A 25,368-nucleotide genomic window follows, 5' to 3' on the forward strand; every position below is an offset into this window, starting at 1 on the left:
CAAAGTGACAAGAACAGCTAGGGGAAAAACAGTGGAACAGTCTCAGCCGCATTTAGAGTACCAGTTTCTCTGCCCACTTTTTCCCCTTTGCCCCCTTCAAGTGGAATTTTCCACCTGCAGGGTGCCTAATGTGTTTGTCTGGGGCATTGTTCAAAACACACATTTGGAGCCTTGTGGTGAGTGCAATTTGGAGCAAAAAACAAACAGACAGACAGTGAAAAGGTTAAGTACCCTCTGTCTATCACTTTTCCACTTAAAATCCCCCTCCCTAAAAGCCGTTTCATATAAATGGTAGCTGGACCCAGCTGCCTAGTACTAACCAGAGCACTGAGAAGAATTTAACACAGGGCTCAAGGAACCAACCCCTTGAGCATGGGCATTGCACCTGCACAGGCTAAGATTATGCGGAGTGTGTTTTCTGTATTTCAGGACATCAAACTATTCAGTATAAAGAACCCACTCTTAACATGTCACTTAATTTTGAACTGATGTAGCATCTATTGCATAACAACACACACAACATTTTTGTACAGCAGACAAATAACACTGAGCATATTAAAACTGTAAATAAATTGTCTTTTGTCCCCTTTCTCTCTCTCTCCCTCACACACACACTCCCTCTCTCCCCTTTAAAATACAAAAGAAATAAGACTTACCAGAAATTCAACATAGGTTTGTCTAGCAGGAAATTTATTTCTTTTTCCAGTTGGCAGTACACATGGAAAATGGAAAATAGATCAGGAATAGCAAGGAGTAATGTTGTGTGAATATCTGTAATGTGTACGCATCTGAAAGCAGTATATGTTTATGCAGATCAGTGTCCCACATGTCTCTTTTCATGCAGCAAATACATATGAAACAAAACTATGCTTCAATTATATATATTGGCCAGCATTTCAAAACTGAACCATTTGAGCTATTCAAGAGTGAGTCAGGGTACCTGGTGCTCAAATTATCAGGGTTGAAATAGTTAATAAAATCTATAAAGCCACACTCCTCCTGTCCCTCCAATTTTAGCCACATAATCCTGCTTTACTAGTGGTTGCTTTTTTAGTAGGAAGGGAGATAGATGGGGGAGAGCCCTCTTCTCCAACCTGTAATTTGAACACTGCTTTAGAGCCATTTGGCTAGGTGGACTTGATGCTTTATATGCTATTCTTCCATTGTACATCTGTATATGTTGCACTTGAAACCTTCTGGGATTGCAGAAACACTTTCAAGCCAAGGATGAGAGCAAACGAGAAAGCCATTCAGACATTTCCCACAAGTATCTTGTCTTCCTGGTGCTTGATGGTACAGCACTTTCACTAGGGGAAATGATTCTGGATGTGCGGGATTTTGGTGCTCCTATAAATAAGCTGGAAAAGATGAAATGAAATGAAGGTTCCCCTGCAGGTACGGCGATAGCAGGAGGTGCCTAAAATGAATTGCTTGGCAGCATTGCCCTGGATCTCTTCCTTTCCTCCTCCCCTCCCTCCTCCTCTTCATCTTTTGCCAAGTCCCGTCTGGCAGGCCATTACAATGATAAATGCAGGTACTTGGCAAGGCCCACAGTTGGGAGTTTGTTGTAGCATGCCAAGCCCTGTTTGGCATTCCCTGTCAGTGCCAGCGTTTGCACTCTTACTCAGCTTGACAGAAACGAAGATACGAGGTGTGATTTTATGTCCACATCCGTCCTGTGCATAGGGGTTGTGGGGGGAGAGAGATAGAATGAAAGTCCTGATATGATGATATACAAGGTTGCTGTAGCATTCAAAAGACGACCGTCTGCCACCTTTCCTCCCCCTCCAGCCCTTGCCCAGCAGTTACCTGCTCTCTTCCTTCTTTCCCCCTTCCTCAAAGCGTTTAGATTTCCAATACAGTTAATAAAGTTCTGCACTTTCTGTTCCTTCTGCTTTCCCAGCAAATATATAGCAGCCCAGCCAACTAGATAGTTCAGCTGGAGAGCTTTAGCATGAAAGGATAAATATTCAAAATGCTGCAATAATATTTTGCAGATCTTGTTCATACAAAATGTTGCCTCTGTGCAGAGGTGGGAGCAATGACATAGACTCCTCAGTAAAGAGGCCCTCCTAGTTCTGAATAATTTCTTCATGACAAATTCATTTTACTATATATCTAGTCTTTGCTTCAAGGAGCTCAAGAGGACATACATAGTTCCCTCCTGTCTCTCATTTTGACCTTGCAACAGCCCTAGGTCTTTCGTGTGGCACAAATCAAGGATGTACCTCTGTGGATCAAGAAGTGCAGCCAGTGTGAGGACAGAAGTAGAGACAGTGTGGGGCAATTGTGAGAAACCTGTGGCTGCTCTCCAAATGCTGGACTGCAACTCCCTCTCCCCCTAGTGATGTTCAGATGTGGTGTAGGTGGCCATGGCTTAGGGAAAAAAGCTTCACAGACCCAGTTGCAACCCATGCAGGGCCCAATTAGCCCTGTGGGCTGGAGGTTCCCCACCTCTGCCCTAGGCCCAATCTGAGGAATTGCTCAGAGAGAGCCAACAGAGTGTGAAGGATGTTGCTCCATCTTTTCACTCTGGTCAGAGTCACACTGCGTGTTCAGAGAAGGCATCTGAAAGGTGACAACATGAAGAAGATGGAACTGCAAAGCCAAGAGGCTCAGGGGCAGGGCCAGATTTAGATTTGATGAGGCCCTAAGCTACTGAAGGTAATGGGGCCCTTTATATGTCCAGCTGTCCTTTGTCAATAACAAATTGTCGCTGTTTTTTGTGTTGAATATATGCTATATGGTACCCTATACTGTATATAGAAATGAGCAAACCAGTGAAATTTTAGGGAGCAGGCTAGCAGGCAGGGCCCATTACTTACATCATAGGAGCCTACACAACGCAAAACACTGTTGCTGTATGTTGGTTTTATTTTATTTGTCTTTTATATTTTGGAAATGTTGTTGTTGCTGTTTAGTCAAAAATTCAGGGTGTTTTTTTCTTTAAATTTTTTTGGGGCCCCCAAGAGAGTGGGGCCCTAAGCTATAGCTTGTTTAGCTTATTCATAAATCTGGCACTGCTCAGGGGGGTCAGCTGTGCCCCCCCAAGGATGTGTGGGCCTCAGCAGGTGCCTAATGATGGTGCCACATACATATACCCCAATGTTGGCCCTGCCCCTGATTGACCCGCAGTCAGTTGTACACACAAGACTGTTAAGGGACAGTGGCTATAACTTTCAGATAGTCTTGATCCAGCTGTCACAATTTAAACTCTTGACCCTGTTGCTTCTGTTCTTTTCCTCCGTGGCTCTGAAGTTCAGCTGTGTTCTTTCCATCTACCCGGCAGCCAGCCTCCCCCTCCCTCTCTCAACATATCCAAGAACTGTTGCTGCTGCTGTGTCCTCCCTTGACTTGGATCCAGCCGAGTTGGGTCACAACCTGACACTCTCAGCAGGGTTATGTGGGAAGGATGTGTGCAGACTCTGGCGGGGGGGAAAGGCAAAATACCTAAAAGGGAAGGATGGTTGGGGAATAGCGTGACCTGGCCCATTTAGAGCGAGATGTCAATACCGTGTAGGCTAATATTTTAATGGGATAAAATTAACAGCGAAAATTGTGCAGGTCTGCCACAGTTGCCAAAGTAAACCTTTATGGGGCTCCCTCAGTAATTGTAGTCTTTGACATCAGCTTGGCATCCAGCTACAGAGATCTATCTACGCAAGAAGAGATCCAAAACCACGGCTTTCTTTGAAATATTCTCTCTTCAAAAATATTTACACACATGGTAATTGCCTGCTAGAAACAGAGCTGGGTGGGAGGGAGAAAGGAGCAAACCAATCTGTTTCACCGCTAAGGCTGCAGGCTTTTCTTCTGATGATCTGTCATATTCTTTGTCAGGGAAAGAGGCAAAGCACGGCAAATGGCGGCCTGATAAATAAAATTAGTGCCAAGCAGAAGAGGGTTGTAACGTATTGTGAGCCATTGTGATTCACTTGTACAGAATGTGGGGCATGAACTAGGTTGGTGCTGGTTCAGGGTGGGCTTCTGAAACGGATACAGTTATTTGCTTCCCGGAACATTGTAGGGATAACATTCTGGAAATTTGAACGCCTATGAAAAGTACAAAACCTCAGTTTGCTCTTCACCCAATGGTAATATTATGGATAGTAGGCCATGTGCCCCTGCTGCTTCTTGCTCAACAACCATGGTTAACCTAAATACAGTGGTACTTCTGGTTGTGAACGGGATCCGTTCTGGAGGCCCATTCACAACGTGAAAAGCCCGCAACCTGAAGTGCTGTATCTGCGCAGTGCAATTTGGCACTTGTGCGCATGCACGAAGCGCAATTTAGCGCTACTGCGCGAGTGGCGAAACCTGGAAGTAACCCTTTCCGGTACTTCCGGGTTGCCGCGGGATGCAACCTGAAAAAACGCAACATGAAGCAAACGTAACATCAGGTATGACTGTACAGCAAAATTATCTTTGTGGTCCTTCTCTGGTGTATTTGGCTACCACAAATCAAATCTGCACCGCCATTTCTGAGATAATCAAGTCCTCTCTGTAAATGTCCCTAGTCTCGCGTGATTGAAAGACCGAACAGTACTTTTGCCATAGTTATCCAGCCTCAAACAGCATCTCTCTCTGTGTGTGAATATATTTAAAGTCTATTACTGTGTGCCTTTGCTCTGTCACATCCTTGCCAATTTCTACCTCTCTTTCACACCCAATATTTATTTATTTAGCAACATCAATGTGATCCCTGCCCTCATTGAATTTACAGTCTAAAATGGTAACTGTTGGCTGAAGTGGGGATATGCAGCTCCAGATATTATTGTTGTTGTTTAATTTATTCACCACTTAGTTGATAAAGCGGCAATTAAAATACACAATAAACAGTTCCATCAAAACATTAAAATGAACATCCACTATTAAAATGTGCAATAAAACAAGCCCATTAAACCCAAACAACAATTAAAATAGTCACAACAGTAGAAAAATGGTTTAAAACAATGAGAGCAGAGTCCCATGGTAAGAGGTCTTGACTGTTATAGCAGGGAGGAGGAGAAACCACCTCAGGGCTGGTGCTTTGTGAGGCAAACCTGTCACAAAGGTAGCACACAATTCGAAGGAAAAGCCAGGCTCCTCAGACTTTTCTTTGCTGATAGTGATAACCTGGGCAGTTTTCGCGGGGGACAGTTTCATGCAAACCCCTCATGTCTGCGAGCAAAGGAAAATAATGCTGTGGTTATTAAGACCCAGCATGAGTTTTTCAAAAACAAGTCATGCCAGATGAATCTCATTCCTTTTTGTTAAAGGTACAAGCTTGGTGGATCGGGGGAATGCTGTGGACATGGTGTATCTTGATTTCAGTAAGGCTTTTGACAAAGTTCTCCATGATATTCTTGCAGAGAAGCTGGTAAAATTTGGGCCGGACAATATAACTGTTAGGTGGATTTGTAGCTGGTTGACTGGCCCAACCCAAAGACTGCTCACGAATGGTTCCTTATCATCCTGGAAAAAGTGGGACGCTGCAGGGTTGTGTCCTGGGCCTGTTGTTTATAACATTTTTATAAACAACTTGCACGAAGGAATTGAGAGGATGCTCATCAAATTTGCAGATGACACCAAACTGGGAGGGGTAGCTAATGTTTCAGGTGACAGAATCGGGATTCAAGATGATCTTAACAAACTGGAGAACTGGCCAAAAACTAACAAAATGAATTTCAATAGGGACAAATATCACATTAGGCAGGAAGAATTAGCAGCACAAATATAAGATGGGGGACACACCCAGCTTGCATGCGGACAGTATTTAAGGGTCTTAGTACACCACAAGATGAACATGAGTCAACAGTGTGATGTAGCAGCAAAAACAGGCTGCATCAACAGAAGTATAGTGTCCTGATCAAGGGAAGTAATAATCTTACTCTATTCTGTCTTGGTTAGACTACACCTGGAGTTCTGTGTCCAGTTCTGGGTGCCACAATTTAAGAAGGGTATTGACAAACTGGAACATGCGCAGAGGAAGGTGTCCAAGATGAGAAATGGTTGAGGAAATTGGGTATGCTTAGCCTGGTAAAGAGGCAATTGCTGTCACATGGAAGGTGAAGCATGCTTGTTTACTCTTCCTTCAGAGGTTAGGAACCCAAACCTATGGATTTAAGTTACAAGATCAGGAAAAACTTTCTGACAGCAAGAGCTGTTAGACCAGGCATAGACAAACTCAGCCCTCTAGATATTTTGGGACTACAATTCCCATCATCCCTGACCACTGGTCCTGTTAGCTAGGGATGATGGGAGTTCTAGTCCCAAAACATCTGGAGGGCCGAGTTTGCCTATGCCTGTGTTAGACAGTAGAACAGACTCCCAAGAGAAGTGGTGGACTCTCCTTCCTTGGGTGTTTTTAAACAGATGTTGAATGGCCATCTGTCATGTATGATCTAATTCTGATTGCTGCATTGCAGGGGGTTGGACTAGATGACCCTTGGGATCACTTCCTACTCTATGATTCTGTGAAACTGAAGAGGTAAAGTAGCTACATTAGAAATCTACTGCCTCAAAGGCAACTTTGAACCTTCTTGTAGTGCCTCCCACCCAATCAGCATGAGTAAAGCAAGGCATAGGTCCCAGCCTACAAAGGGTGACTTTTGAGTGAAACACTTTCCTTTGGCCTCAGTTTTCACCACTCGTGAAATGGGAGTAACAATGGCCTCTTTCAGAACTGTGTAAGTGGATGAGAAAAGAATCACAACCAGCTTTGCTTGTTAAAAGGGCCAGTAAGGCCGTAAAGGTAAGCAGGAATTGGGGTGTGAAAATATGGTAACCCAAGTGTTTATGTAAGTTGTCGCTAATATAGTAGCTGCTGAGAAATTTCGGGCTGGTATTTTGATTTGAAATAAACAAGGATGCACAAAGTTGTGTTGTAAGGTCTTTTTGGCCGTGTTTAATAGACACAGCTGGGACCGTTCCTCCCTGGATGCTGTCAGCAAGACCAAGCTGAAGGGGAGCATTCATAGCTGAAGAGGCCTCCACTGCCTGTTTAAAAGAAGAAGAAAGAACACATTTTTAATTCACTTGCTGAAGAAGATGGAGGGGAAGGGGAGGAAATGGAAGCAACATCTTCCAAGAGGCCGCAAGCCTCTGAGCAGAAGCTGAATCATGAAAGCAGGGCTAATGGAGGGAAAGGGTAAGCCAAGCCGTGGGCCTTGTAGGCGGCTCTCTAGGGAAGAGAACGGGAATGCAAAGGGCCTCTGTCGTGAGGCTGTGATAACAGCCATGCTTGTAGGTCAGACATCCTGTTGTTCCCCAGGGCACCGGGTCAGGCAGACTGTTGCTTGCGGCTTAAGGGGAGGAGGGGATATCTGGCCGTCCGCCTTAGCTCCAGAATTGCAGGTACTGTTTATCCCAGCAGTGCTCTTGCACTGCATTCTGTAGAGTGGACTCTTTGAGGACGGGTGGGGGGATTTATGTTGTCTATTTGCAGCAGTTAAAATATAAATAGGAAACAAGTTGTTTTCATTGTGCTGATTTTAAAGTGTTTGTGGAGGGCTGTTTAACTGCTATATGAAAGCATGGCAAACACACCAGAATTGCTAAAAATTATAATAGTAAGTATTCTTCAGTCATCTTTCTTCCTTAATCCCATTTTCTTGTCTTCTTCCCCCCTTTCATTCCATTTTTATTGTTCCTCTCATATGCTTTTGCTCATTAGTTCTTACAGTCTTTCAAAGTGTTTAGGGTTGGGGGGGTGTATTTGCTATGTAGGATAGTTAAATTTATTCCCATTACATACTTGATGCAGCATTTAAATGTGCTGTTTTGGTTGTTCTTACTGTAGTTTTAAACAGGGTTGATAAAGTTGTCATCATCAGGATGGTTAAATATTGCAGAAAAATGTGAATGTGTTTAAAACCAAGACAGTGTACATAATATACCTTTAAAGCACATTTCCTTCCCTTAAATAATTATGTGCAGTGTAGTTTGTTAAGGGTTGCTGGCAATTGGATCTTGATGAGGGGTAAACTACAATGCCCAGAATTCTTTGAGCGTACTAATGTGTTTCGGTATGCTTTAAAGATATAGTGTGTACACCGCTTAAAATTTTATGGTAAGAGGAAATGCTGGTTGTGGGGAGCATCCAGTGTTTTTCCCCTGTACAACCAGAAGGAGCTTCTGCACAACTGTTGTTTTACCAGGGACATTGAATGCTACTATCCATTGAGTCAAGTCTCTTCTTCCATTAACCTATAGACACAATTCCAATTTTATTCATGCTGTTAGCAGAGAGCAATAAACATGGCAAATGATTCCAGATGACTCAAGTGGGTGAGCCAAGCTGTGCTCCACAGGGAAGATAGGATCCTAATTAGCCTGTCTGACCTGTGGGAAAACACTGTATGTTGGCAAGTCCAATCTTGAGTGTGATGCAAAATGTGCATGACCTATCTTTGACAGCCTTTGATCATTCAGCAAAGGCCTGTTCAGGAGAGGACCATTTGCAGTGGGTAAAAGATGAGTTCCAGCTTATTTCTTCCTTGTTCCAAATCACCCGCTTCCAGAGCACCTTTTCTTCAGGGTGTGAGGGATGGACTAAGATAGTTCAGTTACTATTGTAGCCTTGGGAATTGTTCTGGGGGGGTTCCATTATTTCTGGGTTAGCGGAGTATGTAACCTGAAGTGTGTGTAACCTGAGGCATATGTAACCTGAGGTACCACTGTAACTGTGAGCAGGGCTTTTAGTGTGGCTGCCCCCATTCTGTGTAGCAACATTTGATAAACAAGCACTCACTATCTGCAATTTCCAGAAACAATTGAATATATTTTTGCACAAACTAGCCTTCCTAGCTGAATGATTAGGTCCCTTCCCTGGGTGTCTACTTGGTATAGTTTTTTAATTTGCTGTTTGTTGGTTTTTAAATTGTTTTACTGCATTTTTCACGTCACCTTGAGATGTATGTAAAGAAACAAACTAAATAATAGCAGCATATGATTGAGGATCATTCTTATCTGTAGAATGCTTGTTGCTTAAGGAAAGAGGAAAAACATTGTCCTTCATTGCCTCTGGTAGTTGTTTTGGGAGTCTCTAATTGTTAATTTGTCACAAGGCTACACTTTTCATCTGCCCGCTGTTAGATTTAATCAAGAGAAATGAGCTAGAAACTCTGGCCTGATTCACACATGGTTTATTCAACTATTGTTTATTCAACCATGGCTTGTTTCATCATCTGAACCCTGCCCAGCAGTTTGTCATCTGCTAACAAACACTATCTGAAGCTATTTATGTTGTTGACTTACAAACCTTGGTTTATCTAACTATGGCTTAGCAGTATGCTCTAACTCAGCCCCCTTCTATAAACATGGTTTTTTAGCCACACCACTTACTAATCTACATAGGCACGAGGCAAGAGCTTTGGAGAAACAAACCATGGTTTGTCTTTGGGACAACACGTGGTTTGTTTAAAAACAAGCAGCCATGACTTAGCGTTATGTGCAAACTAGGTTTCTATTATGCCCCAGTGTACTTATTCTTATGGGGGAAAAGGAGTGTGTTTCCTAGTTCATGGTTTCCTCTATGCTTTATTAAAGCAAACACTATTTCAGCTGTGATACTATTTCAGCTGTTAGAGGCAGTTGAAAATCACATACCATAGAGGGTTCAGTTTGCTGTATTTACCTTGGGAAGAGTAGGGTCCCATTAGAGCTTTATATTTCCCAAGAAGGAAAAATGGATAGACACATGGATCTAATTCATAGCATTTCCAGTCCGTTTTGGAGCTGAGTCTTCTATGTAGGTGACTGCTTGCTGTGTGGGAAGTAAGAACAGTCAGAAGATGAGGCCAGAACATAAAAGCAGTGAATCGAAGTTGTTGGCCCTTCTGGGAAACAAACTTTAAAAAAGATTGGGAATAAGAATATGTGGCAAGCCTCCAAACCTTTTGAAAATAAGCTAGAATGTGGATTTTTGTGTGTGCCTTTTTAAAAAGTTCTTCACTATTTCGTGCAGAGCTGCCTTGAAGGCTGTCCTTCATCGCCTTCAAGTGTGTCCCCTTCCATCTTGTCTGTTCTTTCTGCAAAAGAGAAAATTCAAACCTTACAAAAAAAAAACCCAGGAAAGGAAAGTTTCCCCTCCTGCCCTTTTAACAAACATGACAGCTTTCATGAAAAATACCTTCCTTTGGATCTGGTGTATAGAACATGGGGGTGAAAGTAAGGAGCAGTCAAAGGGAAGAAGACAGACACCAAAAGCACCATCAAAAATAGAATTATCTTCCATCCCAAAGCTTTGGGCTGTACTTGTCTACCTACATCTACCAGTGGATGGCAGTGACAGTGGGAGCAGGGGGGTGGGAATCTCATACAAGCAGCAAAACACTCAAGGGTACACGAAACCATTCCATGCCTTGTGCCCCATTTTATAAGACTTTGCTACTGGTAGCTGGGGGAGGGTGGGAGGAAAGGGGTCTACAGAATAGAAGTCAATGAATTATTTAACCTTTCAGCCCAAAGCATCTTAGGATCTGTAGTTTGTTAAGGGCACTGAGAGTTGTTAGGAGATTCCTATCCCTGTCACAGATCCACAGTTCCCAGAGTGGTTTAATAATTAAGCCCTCTTCCCAGAAGAGGAAACCTGAGTAATTGTAGCTCTGTGAGGGGAATAGGGGTCTTCTAAAACTCTCAGCAACCATAACAAACTATTGTCATTATAAGAGAACAAGGGATGTGTTCATGGTGAGCTCCAGCACTTCTTTTTCTAGAAAAATAACACTGGCCTTAGTCCAGTAGAGAGGCCAACACAGGCCTTTTGGTCCCTAAGGCTGAAGATGCCTCCCTTCCTGTGTTGTAAAAATAGGATAATACATTAAATAGCTGACAGATTGGTGCCCTTTGTGGACACCAAAGCTACTGCTTGAGGTGCTTCCTTACTCTCTCTACAAGAAGGGCTCAAGTTCCCCAGTGTCTTTGGAATATGACTTCCCTCATCTCCCTCCTTTCTACAAACAAATGTAAACAGATTGCTTGGGGTAGCAGAAAAGACAGGAGGAGAATTGCTATGGGATGCAATTTCTTTAACCAATTTCTATTGGTTAATAAACACACATTTGTTTCCTATTTGTCTGCATGGTCCACATGTGTGCCCCCCCTTCTGTGGAGATACCCCATTTTCTGGGCATTCCCCAAAGCCCGCTGTTTCAAACCTGGGAAAGCGCAACTCTTCCCCTAATGTCACATTTGTTGCTATTGTGGTTGTTGTGCAGAATGTGATTATGCATATTTTGTTTGCACTACTACCATTTATGAAAAGTCTTTTTTCAGATTTAAAAACAATGTTCATACATCACACTAAGCCGTGGTTTAGTGCAACATGCACAAACTAGAACCAAAATAAGTAGGTTGGTGGGGGAGAGAAAAGCTATTGTGAGTGTGTGGCTTGTGTACTCCTGCTCCCCATCCACTCTCCTTCTGCTGCGTGGCCATGAGGGAAAATTTAGAAGCTTCTGCTCATTGTTTTGGTTAACTGTAGTTTGTTATATTATCTGGCGGGATAAACTGTGATTAACTATGGTTGGTTTCAAGGCAGCCAACCGCCAACAGTGGCTTATTGAAACTGACTATACTTAATATTAACAATGATTCCTGGACAGTCCTGACAACATGCAAACAGTGGTTAACGTAAAGCAGAAGCAAATGAGGGGGCATGGGGAGTGCAAGTGCCCACGGTCTACTCCAGCTCATTTCTGCTTATGCATGTTCCACTACCATGGTTTAGCATGATGTGTGAATTCAGCTTCCTGTTTAGGAGTTCGCATCTGGCTCAATTTTCCCCCCAAAAAGTAAAATAGTAAAGCTGTCATCTGCCCCCTCTGCACATGTATTACGTGTATTTTGTTACACCGTTGTCACTGAAAACACAGGGGTGGACAATCCTTAGTTTGTTGATAAAGAAATAGGTTGGTTGGGTAGACGGGGGCATTTGAGGTTTTGTTTTTTTTACAGGGAATGGGAAAAGTGAATTGTCAGGAGCCTTTTTAATATGCTTGTCAGCATCACAGGGCTGGTCTGCAGTAAATAAATAACCAAAAGCATGGCTAGGAATGGTGACTGACCTTTGTTTCACTTCTGCTGCAAAAGATGATTTAAACATAATAACCCTGAAGCAGAATTGCATCCACAAGAGATGCTTCATCTCCCAAAGGATTTCATGGGTTATTTTGTTCAATGACCAGAGGCAACCTTTGGGGGAAATGTATGGCTAAACAGTTCTTTATCTGTGGGTTCTGCCTCATCATCCACTAGTTCTCTCTCTCTCTCTCTCTCTCTCTCTCTCTCTCTCTCTCTCTCTCTCTCTCTCTCTCTCGGCAGCTGCATTCAGTAAGATCCTGCCGCTTGTAAGCCCTTGTCACCCAGAAGTAACTCCTGATAGAGAATATTCTTTTTTTACTGCCTGTAAAAGGCCCAGCCCAAAGACCATTGAAGCAAGGAAAAATAAGCTCCCATTGATTCCGGTGATCCTTTTGGGTCAGGGCCCAGCGTTCTAGCAAGTCTGGTTATGTTTCTCCAGGTTTTTTTATTCTGCTTCCGAAATCTCTGGCTATGAAATATGCAGTGTTGCAGTACAATTCACGAGACACTTAATAATGCAAGCTTTCCGAGGAGTGGCAGAATAAAATCAATGATGTTGGAAAGAAAATCAACTTAGCTCAGCCATGAGTTGAATTTTTAAAAAATTAACCACAGATCTAAACTCTTTCCTGTTAGACACACAGGCTGCAGTCTTTAACACCTTAGCCCTGCAATCTAAACCCTCTCTGTGCCATGCTGGGGAAGGGGGGGGGGTTGGATTGCATGGACCTGCCCCCCTCTTCCCAGCCTCTGGCCACCAAGGGATGCCATTGTCACTCAGTCAATTCAGCTTCATTCCACTTAGCGAATAGGTAGGCAGAAGTGCTGCCCCTGGCAGCAGCCTATGGAAAACATGAGGCCAGCCCCACCGCTGTCATATGACTGCACCAGGTCCAATCTGGCCCTGGTTGCTATACCAGCTTTAAACTGGTTCAGCAATTTGTCTGCTCCCTAACTTAGCAGGGCTGCAGACATGGAGGCTCCATTACTTTGCTAACCTGCTCCAGATGGCGACTTAAGCTTTTTTGGGGGGAAGTCAGCTTCACGATCTACCTATTGGCCATCCCTGCCCTACATTAACAACTACATTAGGTGCAATCCTAAAATAAGCAGGGCTGTCAAGCAGTTAGGGGATTTTAAGTCAATTATTCATATTAGTTTTGATCATTTAATCAACCAATAGGTCAAATTTGCTTTTGAGTGAAAAACTATCAGTTCTAAAGAAAATACGCATTCTTGGCTTTTAGATGGTGGCTTATCATCAAATGGCATTCCCCATTGCCACACGGAACAGAAATGCCTCTTTTAAGATGGAACTTGCCATCTAAAGTTGTTATAAGGGCAACTATTAAAAATAATTTAAATACACTGGCTAGTTAATCTGAGGTCGCTTTTTAGGAAGTTAAAATTAAGTTAACTGAGTAATTGAATAAATATCGGAACCCCAAAATAATGACTACTTACCCATTATATTTGCTCCATGAGCTTTCAAAGGAAGAACCCTTGAAATATTTTATTTAAGAAAACCTTTATGTACATGGATTTTCCTTTTAAAAAAAAAACACCACAACAGTTCGTGTTGCTGTTATCCTGGCTGAAACCCAGTGCCCCTGATTACCATGAAGCTGTTTACAAGGTTTAGGTTAATTGGATTTCTTAACTACTTCCCAGGGCAGAAGTTACAGCATGGCTGGAGTTCAAAAAGCAGAATACAGCCTAGATATAAATGGGAGAAAGCAGCTTTGTTAATAAATCTGCTAAGCACAGTGGTGAGGGGAGAAATGAGAGGGCCTGTTTTTTGGTACAATATAGGCCTCTTTTGTATATCTCTGCTACTCCCAGTTCTGTCCTTCCTTATTCAACAAGAGATAAGGATCCATCTCGATACCTTGTGCTTTCAGTGGGAAGAATAATTGAATATAGCTTATGTGTTGCATGGTTGCCTCAATGGGTAGGAAAGATATGAGCTCAGGGCCCCGTTTTCACATGCTTCCTCTCCTCACCAGCTTCTCCATCCTTGGTTCTTTTTTTTTTAATGGCACAACATTGCACCCTCCAGGTGTGACACATAACTGCAGTCTTCAGCCTCAGTCTGATTTGTTTTGTTATTGCTGTTGGGAAATCATAAACTCTCATTTAGTTAACCCTCTTTCTTTTGTTATTTTCAGGCTTCAGAAGGCTCAGAGAAGCTGTTCTCCCCTGCAGCAACTAAAGGTAGGTAATTTTGAAGAAATACTTCCCTGATGTTTTGTTGAGCTGCTTGTTGTTCATCTGAAGACATATTTCCAGGGCATGAAAGCTACAAGATGCATTATCCATCCGGGTATACCCAGCAATACTGGGCTTAAGAGGCAGGCTGAGCTTTGGATCTCTCAGTTTGCCCTGGAGAACTCTGCCCGTTGTAAGAAATCTCAAGAGGCAGCGGGGGTGTGCACCCTTCCCACTGCCCCGTTGATTCCTTTTGCCCACTCTTTCCTCCAGGTCAGCCATGATTTTGTTGTTGTTGTTGTTGCTTACTTCATTGGTGTAAAACTATCTTGTTCCGACCTTCAAGTGGATTATGCTTTTCCGGCCTAGGGCCACACTAGTGGAGGCAGCACCCTTCCTTCCATCTTTCTAGGGTTTTCGAGGGAGAAAGAGAGAAGACAGACACATGCACAAGGGGTAGACAGGCATACCTTTTATTTTACTTTATATATATTTATGCAAACTTATCTATAAAAAATTAAGCGGGCTTTCGGAGGACTTTTCCACAATCCTGAGTTATCATGTATCTGTTGTTGTGTCAGCTTGCTGTGGATTTTGTTGTAAGTTTTTTTCCTTACAAAGGTAGTATATTATTTTATTGATTGGTTGGTTGGTTGGTTGATTGCTGCCAATGTGAATCCTGCTCTGAACAGACCCGCTGAAAATAGTAAACATGACTAACTTAGGTCCATTAATTTCAATGGGTCTGCCCCAAGTAGAACTTAGTTGGTTACAACCCTAAGACTGCAGCCTAAGAATGCTTACCTCCGAGTGAACCTACACTGAACACAGCGGGCCTGTGCTCCAAATAAACATGAATAGGATTCGAGTGATTTTGTGGGTCCCAATGCCTTTTTTGTTGAGTCTGAAAAGGTTGACAAAAGACTTGTATGTATTTATTATTTTGTATACAAAATGCCTATATTTGAAGGTGGAAAAACAAACTCAAAGCAGCAGATAACCATAGGTTTCCAGTGGGCATATCCTGGGAGGTGTTTTGTTTTCCAGTGTGGCTTTAACTGTCCACAACCATGAAATGGGCTTGGTTCAAATGGCTTTCTGCCAGATTTGGTCCTCTTCCCTTCCCCAGCCTTGCTCCCTGCCAGGAAACAATAATTAAACATAAAAGTATAGAGAGGTCCTCATCTGAGGGTGGTGAGCAGCGGCTGTTTCTTTGCTGTTTCTTGGCACGAGGCACTGCAGACATTTCTTCCTGGTGCAAAGGGACTGAAGTATTCACTGTTGAGACCTTTACAATATATCCTCCCTGCGAATAAATCAATGGACAAATAAGAAAAGGCTGTTTGTTTTGGCACCCAGCTTTCACACACATTGGTCTCTAAGACAGTCTCTCTTTCATATTCTTTTCTCTCTTCTCCCTCTCTCTCTTTCCCCACACCCCCCTTTCCTATTTTCTGTCTGAAAGACAAGCCATTTACTTCAGGCCACATGGGAAAGAAGGTTGCTTGAATTATGGACTTCAAAAGGTTAATAATTCAGGGTAGTGAGGCTCTACAGCAGGTGTAGCCAACATAGTGCCTTCTGAATGTTGTGGGACTGTAACTCCCATCAGCCCAGCCAGTGTAACCAATGGCCAGGGATGATGGGAGCTGCATTCCAACAACAACTGGAGGGCACCATGTTGGCTACCCCACTCTCTATGTGGTATAGCTCTCTCCTTTCCATCAGCACCCAGAACATTAAGGAACCTTGCCTTGGAGCTACCTATCTCTTTATCTGCTGCTTTCTGTACTTGAAGCTCTAGAAGTATTTCGGGGGGGGGGGGAGAGAGATACCGTGCTGGAGTCTTGTGTGGCCCTGCCACTGCTTCATCAAATCTGGCCCACTTGATACCACTCCTCGTCTTTAGCCACAGGTGCTGCTTCTGTAAAGAAAAGTGCCTTTGAGCATGTCCAGCAAGCCACTGAGCAACTGTCCCAAAATACTTAGGAGGAATTCCTTCCGGGCCCTATGGTGTGATTCCCATGCAGGTCTGAGCCTTGAGCCCTCTCTGTTTAGAAGTTAAATGCTGTCCCCTTAACTGCATTCTGAGGACACCGTCCACAGACTTCTTAAGGGACTTCTCACATGATGGTATTGTGCTGTGTGGGGTTTCAGGGCTGAAATCACCCGGCTCTTTCATGTGGTGGTGTTTTGCGGCTGCCATGTGTGTTTGTGGCGGGTTTCTCTTAGCCACCCCATCCCAAAATGTCCATAGCTGTAATGCCGCATGACCATGAAGCCTTGCTCAGTAGGGTGTTGTGCCATCACTATTCTAGGGCACTCTGAGCAAGGATTATTTCTTAGAGGGTCATTGAGCTGCCAGTTATTTTCTGGACCCCAATTCGAAGTACACATACTTCTAATTAAAACCCTAAGCAATTTAGGCCCCATATATCTGATAGACCACCTCCTTCCCTACAGACTCTCCCGGGTGTTAAGATCAGCTGAGGGCCCTCTTGGTTGTTCTGGCCTTGGTCAGAAGTTCAGGGTGGTGGCAGCCCAGAAGAGAGCATTCTCTCCAGCAGCCCCAAAGTTTTGAAATTTCCTCCCCACAGAGGTGTTGTCTGCTACTTTATTTATATAGCTTTTCATGAATACTGATGGGGCACCTCTTTCCCCCGGCACCTGAGATGTGTGTTCAGGACCCACTCTACTCCTGTGACTATAATTTTTTGTAACTGTTTTTGATCCTGATTTTAGATTATTGTAACCTACTCTGGGACTTACTGGTGAAGGACAGATAACAATAATAATAAATGGAGGGGGGATGAGGGGTGCCATCCCTTTCCCCCAAAGCCCCGTCCACACCACTAGCATGAGAAATGTGCTATGCCGCTGGTATTAGATATTTGTTTGCATAATCCACTGGGCTTTGCAATTAGAGTAAAAAAAAAAATCAAACATATGTATATAAACAACTAAGCAGGTAAAATTACCAGACTAAATTAAAACATCAGTCATTGCAATTTGTGTGCTGATATAAACATAGAAACACCACTGTGCAGATAAAATTGCCAAACTCAATCAGAATTTAAAAATTACATAGTTTAAAACTCAGGGCACTGCAGTTTTTGCTGTCACCAATAGTCTTTATCTCAAAGGATAAAAGCCATGTAATAAGCGCCTAGACTCCCAGATTGAGACTCTAAAAATAATGTGATTAACTCTTTATGCAAATCTCCACACAAAGAGCCAAACAACAAAATATCAGCCACAGTTTTGACACTGCCATCTCCACATGAACATATCTAACTTTGCAATGGGATTCTCTTATAATGTGTACTGGTGAAGCCAGGCACATTCAGTTGTGAACTCAATAAAGTATATTCAGGTATGTTAGATCTTGTTGATACAATGCTACCATATCAAGAGGACTAGCTGGGAAACAAGTTGTACTAAGGACTCAATTTTCTCATTGCAGACAGATTATTTTCAAGCAAACATTGCCTCAGTATGTCCTTTGCTTTGTTCAAACCTAAATGTAATAACTCATGTGGTGATAGGCCAAAGACATCGCCACTGCTGGTGGCTCACCTGGAAAATTGCTGAAATGTCTTTCTTATTTTTCCACCTGCAAATGGGACAGCAAAATAGGTGGGGGTAGATAACAGCTGGCAGATTTTGGCTTGACACTGTTTTTGTACCTAACTGGCCTCACTTTCAGTGCTGAGGTCCAAGTGTTTAAAAATGTTCCTGTCTTGCACTCAAACCAGCCTTGTAGATTTGCACGCTGCAATAATGAATATGTTTATTGTTGTTTGTTGTTATACTTGTTTAATAGTTAAAAATCAATAAATATATATTTTAATGGCCTTGTAGATAAGATCCCCAAATTTACTTCATGGAAATAATAATTATTCATCATCATCCTCTGGACTGATAGAGGAGTGATGGAAAGCTGTGTTTCTAGGTAGGGTGAGAGAAGAGGGGGCTTCTCTCATCTACTTGCCTGCCTGGTTTCTTGCTGGGTGCAGAAGAAAGATCAAGGATTCCACCTCTCTCATTCCATTCCATTCCAGCCATCCACTCACTTGCATGCAATTCTTGGCCGTCAATGGCTAACAAACTTAACTATAAGGCTGCCTCAAAGTCTGGTGCCCTTTGAGTGAAAAAGCCCTACCAAAGGTTCTTTGAGTCAAGTGACCAGCTCATACAGTACCTCCAACATCTTTGGTGTTCTACCGTAAAAAGGGCCAATAAGTCTCTGATTTTAAAGTGAACTGTGGCTACTTTCTGTTAATGTTTTTTTTACTCCTATTGTACAGAGGATGGACTCTCTGAGCTTTAGACTATCTAAATATAGTTTCCAAATACTATGACTTTCAGAATTTGATATTGGGAATGTTAGGTGACATACCCATGCAGCAGACGTGTTGCCCCCAGTTCTAATCACCACACAGGCAGATTAGGTCCAAATAGTTTACCGTTGCAGAAGATAAAGGTTTCAGTAATACAGTTCCGGACGTTGATATATGGATACAGGTTGTAGGCTTTGCAGATACATATAAATACTAATAATTTCTGTTGCTCCAGCAATTTAAGACATAACACAGACTGCGACTCCCTTCTCAAGACTCGCTAATGAGTTGACATGCTATAATCACTTGGCCGTTGCCATAGTAACTAGCTTGGCTGACCATGCACCTGTTGGTTTTATTTCATATATAGGGTGATTTATGCCCATGAAGGAAGTTGACTCCTTCCTCTATGTCCAGTTCCTCAAACATTTCAAACTGGTTTAACTTTCATAAATTTCCTCCAAGTAGCCCTGCCTAAGCACCATAGATTTGTGATGGAGCAGGGAATCTCTTGTACCCTTGCAAAACTACAGCCCCTAGAGATCACTGGGGCAAACAGCTGAGTTGGGCAGAAGTAGTAGTTTTATTTGATTTTGTCCTATAGATAGACACCCCCCAATAGTTTCCACACACACTTTGCATTCACTGCCTTCACTGGTATTAAAGTCTGACGTGCCGTCACTTCTTGAAGACCGTGGACGACCCCAACTCCAGAAAGAAAAAAACCTGTAAAGACTGCACCACCATCTCTTTTAGCATTGGATGTATTAAAACGATCATCATTATTCCAGAGCATTTTAATTCCATAGAGCTTGATAGGCACCCTTTACTAGGGAGAAACCCCAGCTTCTTAGAGCTGCTTAAACCCTTCAGAGTAATGGGCCTTAAAAAAGAATCTGACCAGTCAGTACAGCCTTTGTTGATCAGAAACCACATTTCCTCAGCAGGTAGCCTCTAACTGTCAATGTGGGATGATCTGCAACTGCCTGCCCATGTGGGCTAACAGCTTGCAATCCTTTTGAAGTCTCTGCCTTTTATTTTATTGTCTTTTTTATTTTGTCTTCCTGGCCACATAATAGTGCCTCAGGCCAGCAAGAGAGATTTCTTGTTAAGAGGACTCTGAGGTTTTGACTAGCATGTCTGATCCAGCAAAGAGACCGTGTTCTTTGGAGATCAGGGCTGCATAATTCTGTTGCCTTAAGGGGGCTGAGTGTTTTCCTATGTTCCCCCCCACTCCCCTTTCCTTCCCTGCTGTGCTAAACTGTCATAGTAAATCATTTTAAAAACTAGAAATGCAAAACCTCCAGAGATAGGGCATGCTGCTTCAGAATGGATACCTTATTATTTCAAGGAGGACTTGGGGGCGTGGGAGGGTTTGGAAATGGATGGTTACTTCACCTGGCTCCCGGCAGGCTTCCAGTGAAGTGGAAACTAACACAGGCGAAGCTGCTCTCAGCATATACAATACTCTGCAGCCTTCTGTTTTTGTCTAGGGAAATGAGCTTGGAGGAAAGAGATCCAGGCTATGCCCCCGCTGCTGCCTGTGGTCTGACCCTGGGCAAGTTCTTTTGCTTCTGCATTTCCTCTGTTCCTCCCCCACTTGTTTCTCTTGTCTTCCTTCGAGGCATGGAATTCGTCAGCGAGATGAAATATTTTATTGAGGCCAACCAGTAATGGAGATGGCTAATTAGATTTCCTTTTGGCCAGGAGTGGGTGGTTCTTGCTGAATCTCAGTTTACACAAATGAAAAGTAATCTGGGGGAAAAAATCAAATGAAAACAGTCCGTCATAATTAGCAGCTGTTCCAGCACTTCGTCTGAAATCTAAATGTGTGGGAGCCATCCCTTTCAGGGCTGCCTTTTAATGGTCGAAGTACTACATTGCCTAATTAAAGCTTGAGAAATCTCTTAGGCAGCTGGTTGATCAAATGCAAGAAGTGGATGCACAGAATCAGTGAGTTTCTTTATGTGGAAAATAAGGAGAGCTGGTGTGGCGTCATGAAACAGGACAACCCGGGTTCAGAACTTTGTTCAGGTATATGAAGCGCATTGACCTTGGGACAATAATAGCAACCCATACTTTATCTGCCTTCTCCTTATTTTTTAAGTCCAGTTGCACTTCACAGAAATTGTAGGTACATTTCTTTAAATGCTGTGTATATGTGTTTTTGCATTGTATGGTAGCCATCCCCATCGTTTGTATCTGTACATGGATTCATATTCCTATGGAAGACATTAAGGCGAGACAGAGAGAGGGGTATGTGTTTCTCATGTTGTGAGAAATGCTGCAGATACATGTGTGGCACAGATGTTTGTCTGTTCATCTCTAGAAGATGTGAAGCATCCTAGGGATGTGGAATTTCCACTCTGGACATCATCTTATCAGAGTGCCTCCTTGCTGTGTCACACTCGCTTGTGTTCCAGTTTGCAGCCAACTGGGTGAAACACTCTCAAGAACTGAGGCACGCCATTCTAAGTCTGTTTGTGACTGATATCCAGCAAAGGCTTATTTATACTGAAAGAATGGACAACCAAAATAGGCCATAAGCATTCATTGCTTTTACATCACAATCCTGTGCATGTTTACTCAGATATACTGGTAAGTTCCACTGTGAGTCTTACTCCCCAGTTGTACAGTTATATAGCCTGGATTTTTTCATATTGATCATAGGGCCCGGCTTCTAAAGCTGTAGCTCCATCACTGTTCACTGGTCCATTGTGGAAGCATGAGAAAAGTGCTGCTAGGTCAGACCATAGGGTCATCTAGTCAAGCTTTCTGCTTCCCACAATGGCCAATAAGATGCCTCTGGGAAGCCCACAGGATGGTCTTCAACCCCCCTCTCTAATAGTTGCTCACCATCAACTGGAATTCAGAGGCATAGAATCCCAAACATGGAAAGCTCCATGTTGATAAACATCTCCTCTCTGGATTAGTGTGATATTGTGGCAGTGAATTCCATAAATCAATTCTTCGCCTTCCTCATATTCTGTGACTGCACAGCCAGTCACATGAGGACCTAAAACAGAGCTGGGGAACCTGCAGCCTCTGGTTGCGAACGGGATCCGTTCCAGAGGCCCGTTCGCAACATGAAAAGAGCGCAACCTGAAGTGCCGAATCTGCGCATGTGTGCAGCGCGATTCAGTGCTTCTGCACATGTGCGAAGCACCGAACCCGGAAGTAACCCATTCCGGTACTTCCAGGTTCGCTGCATTCGTGTCCCATGACGAACGCAACCCACAGCGAACACAACCTGAGGTCTGACTGTATTGTTGTCCTACAGCTCCCATCTTCCCTGACCAATGGACTCAGTGGCTGTGGCTGATGGGGTCTAACAACATGTGGATGGCCATAGGTCGCCCGTCTCTCTTCTGAAGGCACTTAGATCTGCAGCCCACTCCTGTACATTAACACCAAGATCCCCAGCACTATTTATTCACCAACTCTCGCAACTCATACCACTCTGTGTTAAGGCCCAGTGGAAAATTCACAGCCACACACTGAGGTCAGTTTTCAATCGGTGCCGTTTGTCTCATGTCAGGAAAGCTCAACTTACATGGGCAAAAAATGTCATCAGGACCAACAGCTGAGGGAGAGAAGCAATTTATGGTTTTAATATCAACACCAATCTAGTATTGTCTAAGACAAGACAGCAATATTGAACCTCTCCGCAACTTAACCCAGCCGTCGCCAGCTGAGTATTTTCCACTGTTAAGCTGGTATACAGTGTTCCTTTGTAGTATCAGGGTGAAAAGTTGAGTTGTAAACATTTCTGCACTCTGGTGGGTGGCAGGTCTGTTATTTTAAGGTTATTGGGGTACGCTGCTACATTCCTGTCACTGGGGTGAGAATAAATAGAAGCAATACTGCGGGAGATAGAATGTACTTAATTATTTATTTGAGCATTACAGACTGAAATTGCTTTTTGATTTAAAGCGTCCAAGCCACGGCTGCGTTTTTGGAGTTGAGAGAGAAGCTACGTGCTCATCCCATTACCTAGGGTAGCATAAATGTCTCTGTGCAACTGCCATTCCTTGGTAGAATTGGTTCATTTCCTGAAAATATTTCACATTTTAAATGCAGCACAATTAAATATTCTGGAACGTTAACAGCGTGTGAGGGCTTAAAAGGAGGGAGGGAAAGCCCTTAAACAATAAACAATTTCTTCTCGCTAGTATAAATGTTATAGAAAGAATGGTTTGTTTTCTTTAATTATATAGTATATATTGGGAGGGTTCGGGGGGGGTGTGTCTTGTAACGAGGAGAGAAAAATAACCAACATGCACGGTTCTGCCTCAGCAGACAAGTTTTACATGTTCGGTTTGTGTGAAAGTCAATTAAAAGAGGCTATCGGGTTATGAGCAGAGGCGTTTTAATAAATAATTCCAACCTTTCACTAATAACAGTTTATATTACCTTGAGCTAAAAGAATTTTTAAAAAGAGAAACTGAATGGGCTCTTCATCTTTTCCCATGATTGTTTACCTTTCCCTCTCATTCGTTTCAATAAACATTTGCTTCTGGCTAGACTCCCTTTGTGCTCCCGAGTTTAGATTTACAGTTCAGGGAGGGCCGCAGCTCAGTGGCAGAGCATCTGCTTTGCATGTAGAAGGCCCCAGGTTCAATACCTGGCATCTCCAAGTAGGGCTGGAAGAGAACCCTGTCTGAAAACCCTGGAGAGCTGCTGCCAGTCATTGTAGACATAAATCCTGTTATTTATGTAGCTCCAGTAGTGACCTGTCCATGAATCACACCCAGAGTGTGCAGCTAGGACTCATCTGCAAACACCCCCCACCCAGCAAAACTTCCATTTACACTCACTGCTGCTATTGAAAGGCAAATGCATTCTGATGCTTTGTGTATTTGTAACTCTCTCTCTTTTTTAAATGTCACTGGATTCTCTGTTGCCTGCTTATCTTTTACACTCTTACAGCCACAAACTTAACTTTTGAGAAACAGTTTGACAAGTTATCAATATTAATCTGCCTTTAGTTGTATAATAGCCCATTAGGGATTCCTGCAGGCAGGCAGAGTAACCCTGTGCTTGGTGCAGGTCACTGGCGTAATAGAGGCCAGACCAGCAATTGACAAGTAATTTGACAAGTCAGCGGGGGGGGGGTGGAGCTTTGGGGGGGCCGGATAAGAAGAAGGGGGTACTGGAGTTGCCCCCCACGATCCAGGTTATCTTGTGTTTCCTTCTGCTCAATCAATGAAAGTGATCAATGTGACCACAACACACACTTTAATTGCAGATGGGTCCAGTTTCCCTTTTGTGTGCGACCCTGATGCTGTCTAAAATTCTTGTGAATCAGTGATTTCCTTCTTGTGGAAGTGAGGTCAGCTGGAGCAGAGAGAATACTATTAACATGCTGCCGTTTCAGCCCCCCTGCAGACTGATGCACAGTACTTTCCCCTGAAACCTTCCCCCAATCTTGGAATCATGGGGCGTGCGGTTGATGAGCAGGAAGCGCTCTCTCCCGATCAATCTGTGCAGCGAGCAGTAATAGTTCATTCTCCACAGCAATCCCAGGGTTGACATGTGGTATGTTTCAGTAATTGATTTTTATATTAGCTTCATTTTGAGATGTGTAAATCCCTATATTGCTCACAGCAGCCTGTCCTGTCCTATCCTGAGTGAATGAGGTTGGATCGTGGGGGCATCCTTCATGCCCTGACAACTCCTGCAATTTCATTTTTGCGTATAATTCATCCTAGAAATGCACACTCACGCGCACACACACACACGCACACACACGAGATAAGCTTCAGTCTCTGTTTATCTGATTGCTCTTCTGCCTGAGATTTACAACACTGTTAAGTTGATGCTGTTAATTGCACACCTTTCTGTTGTGAAAGGACAAGTTTTTCAAAATGGGAGACACGGGCAGTTTCGTTGCTGCTGAAAGATGCTCATTCCTCCCTGCCGCCATGCAAGAGCATTGTCTGTGGGCTGATGCATGTCATTTCTAACATGGTGTGGTTTCTACTGTACTTCCCTGCAACATCTCCTGAGTAGTATTTGGACAGCATGGATTAAACTGGTGGTTGTTGTAAAACAAATTTATAGACCACTTCACAGCATAAAGCCTTCATAGCAGTGTACGTGGTAAAAACAGAATAAAACACCACAGTAGTAGTAGTAGTAGTAATAATAATAATAATAAATTATACCCTGCCCTCCCTGGCCAGGGCCGGGCTCAGGGCAGCTAACACCAAATATGAATTACGGTACAATAAAATGTAATAGAAAACAACAAACAAACAAACAAATAGTTAATTAAAATATGGCTTAAAATGCAGCCTCATTTTAGTAGTAGCCCATAAATCAAGACCATAAAGGGAGGAAACATCAGATATTCACCCAAGCCAGCTATACATGCTGGACTTACATGGGCCAGCAAAAAAAGCAAAGGGAAAATTTGTATACCAAATCCCATATAAGGGGTCAGAGTGAGTCTAAGCCGAAGGCCAGGCGGAACAGCTCCATCTTGCAGGCCCTGCGGAAAGATGTCAAATCCTGCAGGGCCCTAGTCATACAAGCAACAGAAACAATAAAATCATTACAACAAACTCAAACGATAAAACTGTCCATACAGTCTCTGAAAACAATGAAACAATTTCATCAGATATAAAATTGATCATGTGGAACATTCCTGCTGTCGGTGATACACCTTCCTAGATAACCAATGGTGCAGAAATGGAGCATGCAGCCTGGATTTGTCCATTGTATGTAATTATGTTCTTGAATCATGATGGCAGGG

General features: G+C 43.1%; 1 protein-coding gene across 1 annotated transcript in view; it reads left to right on the plus strand.

Moving 5' to 3' along the window:
- Window positions 1-25,368, plus strand: part of FBRSL1 (fibrosin like 1) — a 754,268-nt gene that overhangs the window by 648,810 nt on the left and 80,090 nt on the right. Inside the window, 1 exon segment of the mRNA XM_033174384.1 lies at window positions 14,232-14,277. Within this exon segment, the coding sequence (XP_033030275.1) occupies window positions 14,232-14,277 (46 nt within the window).

Source organism: Lacerta agilis, chromosome 17 (assembly GCF_009819535.1).
Source record: "Lacerta agilis isolate rLacAgi1 chromosome 17, rLacAgi1.pri, whole genome shotgun sequence".
Lineage (NCBI taxonomy): Eukaryota > Metazoa > Chordata > Lepidosauria > Squamata > Lacertidae > Lacerta > Lacerta agilis.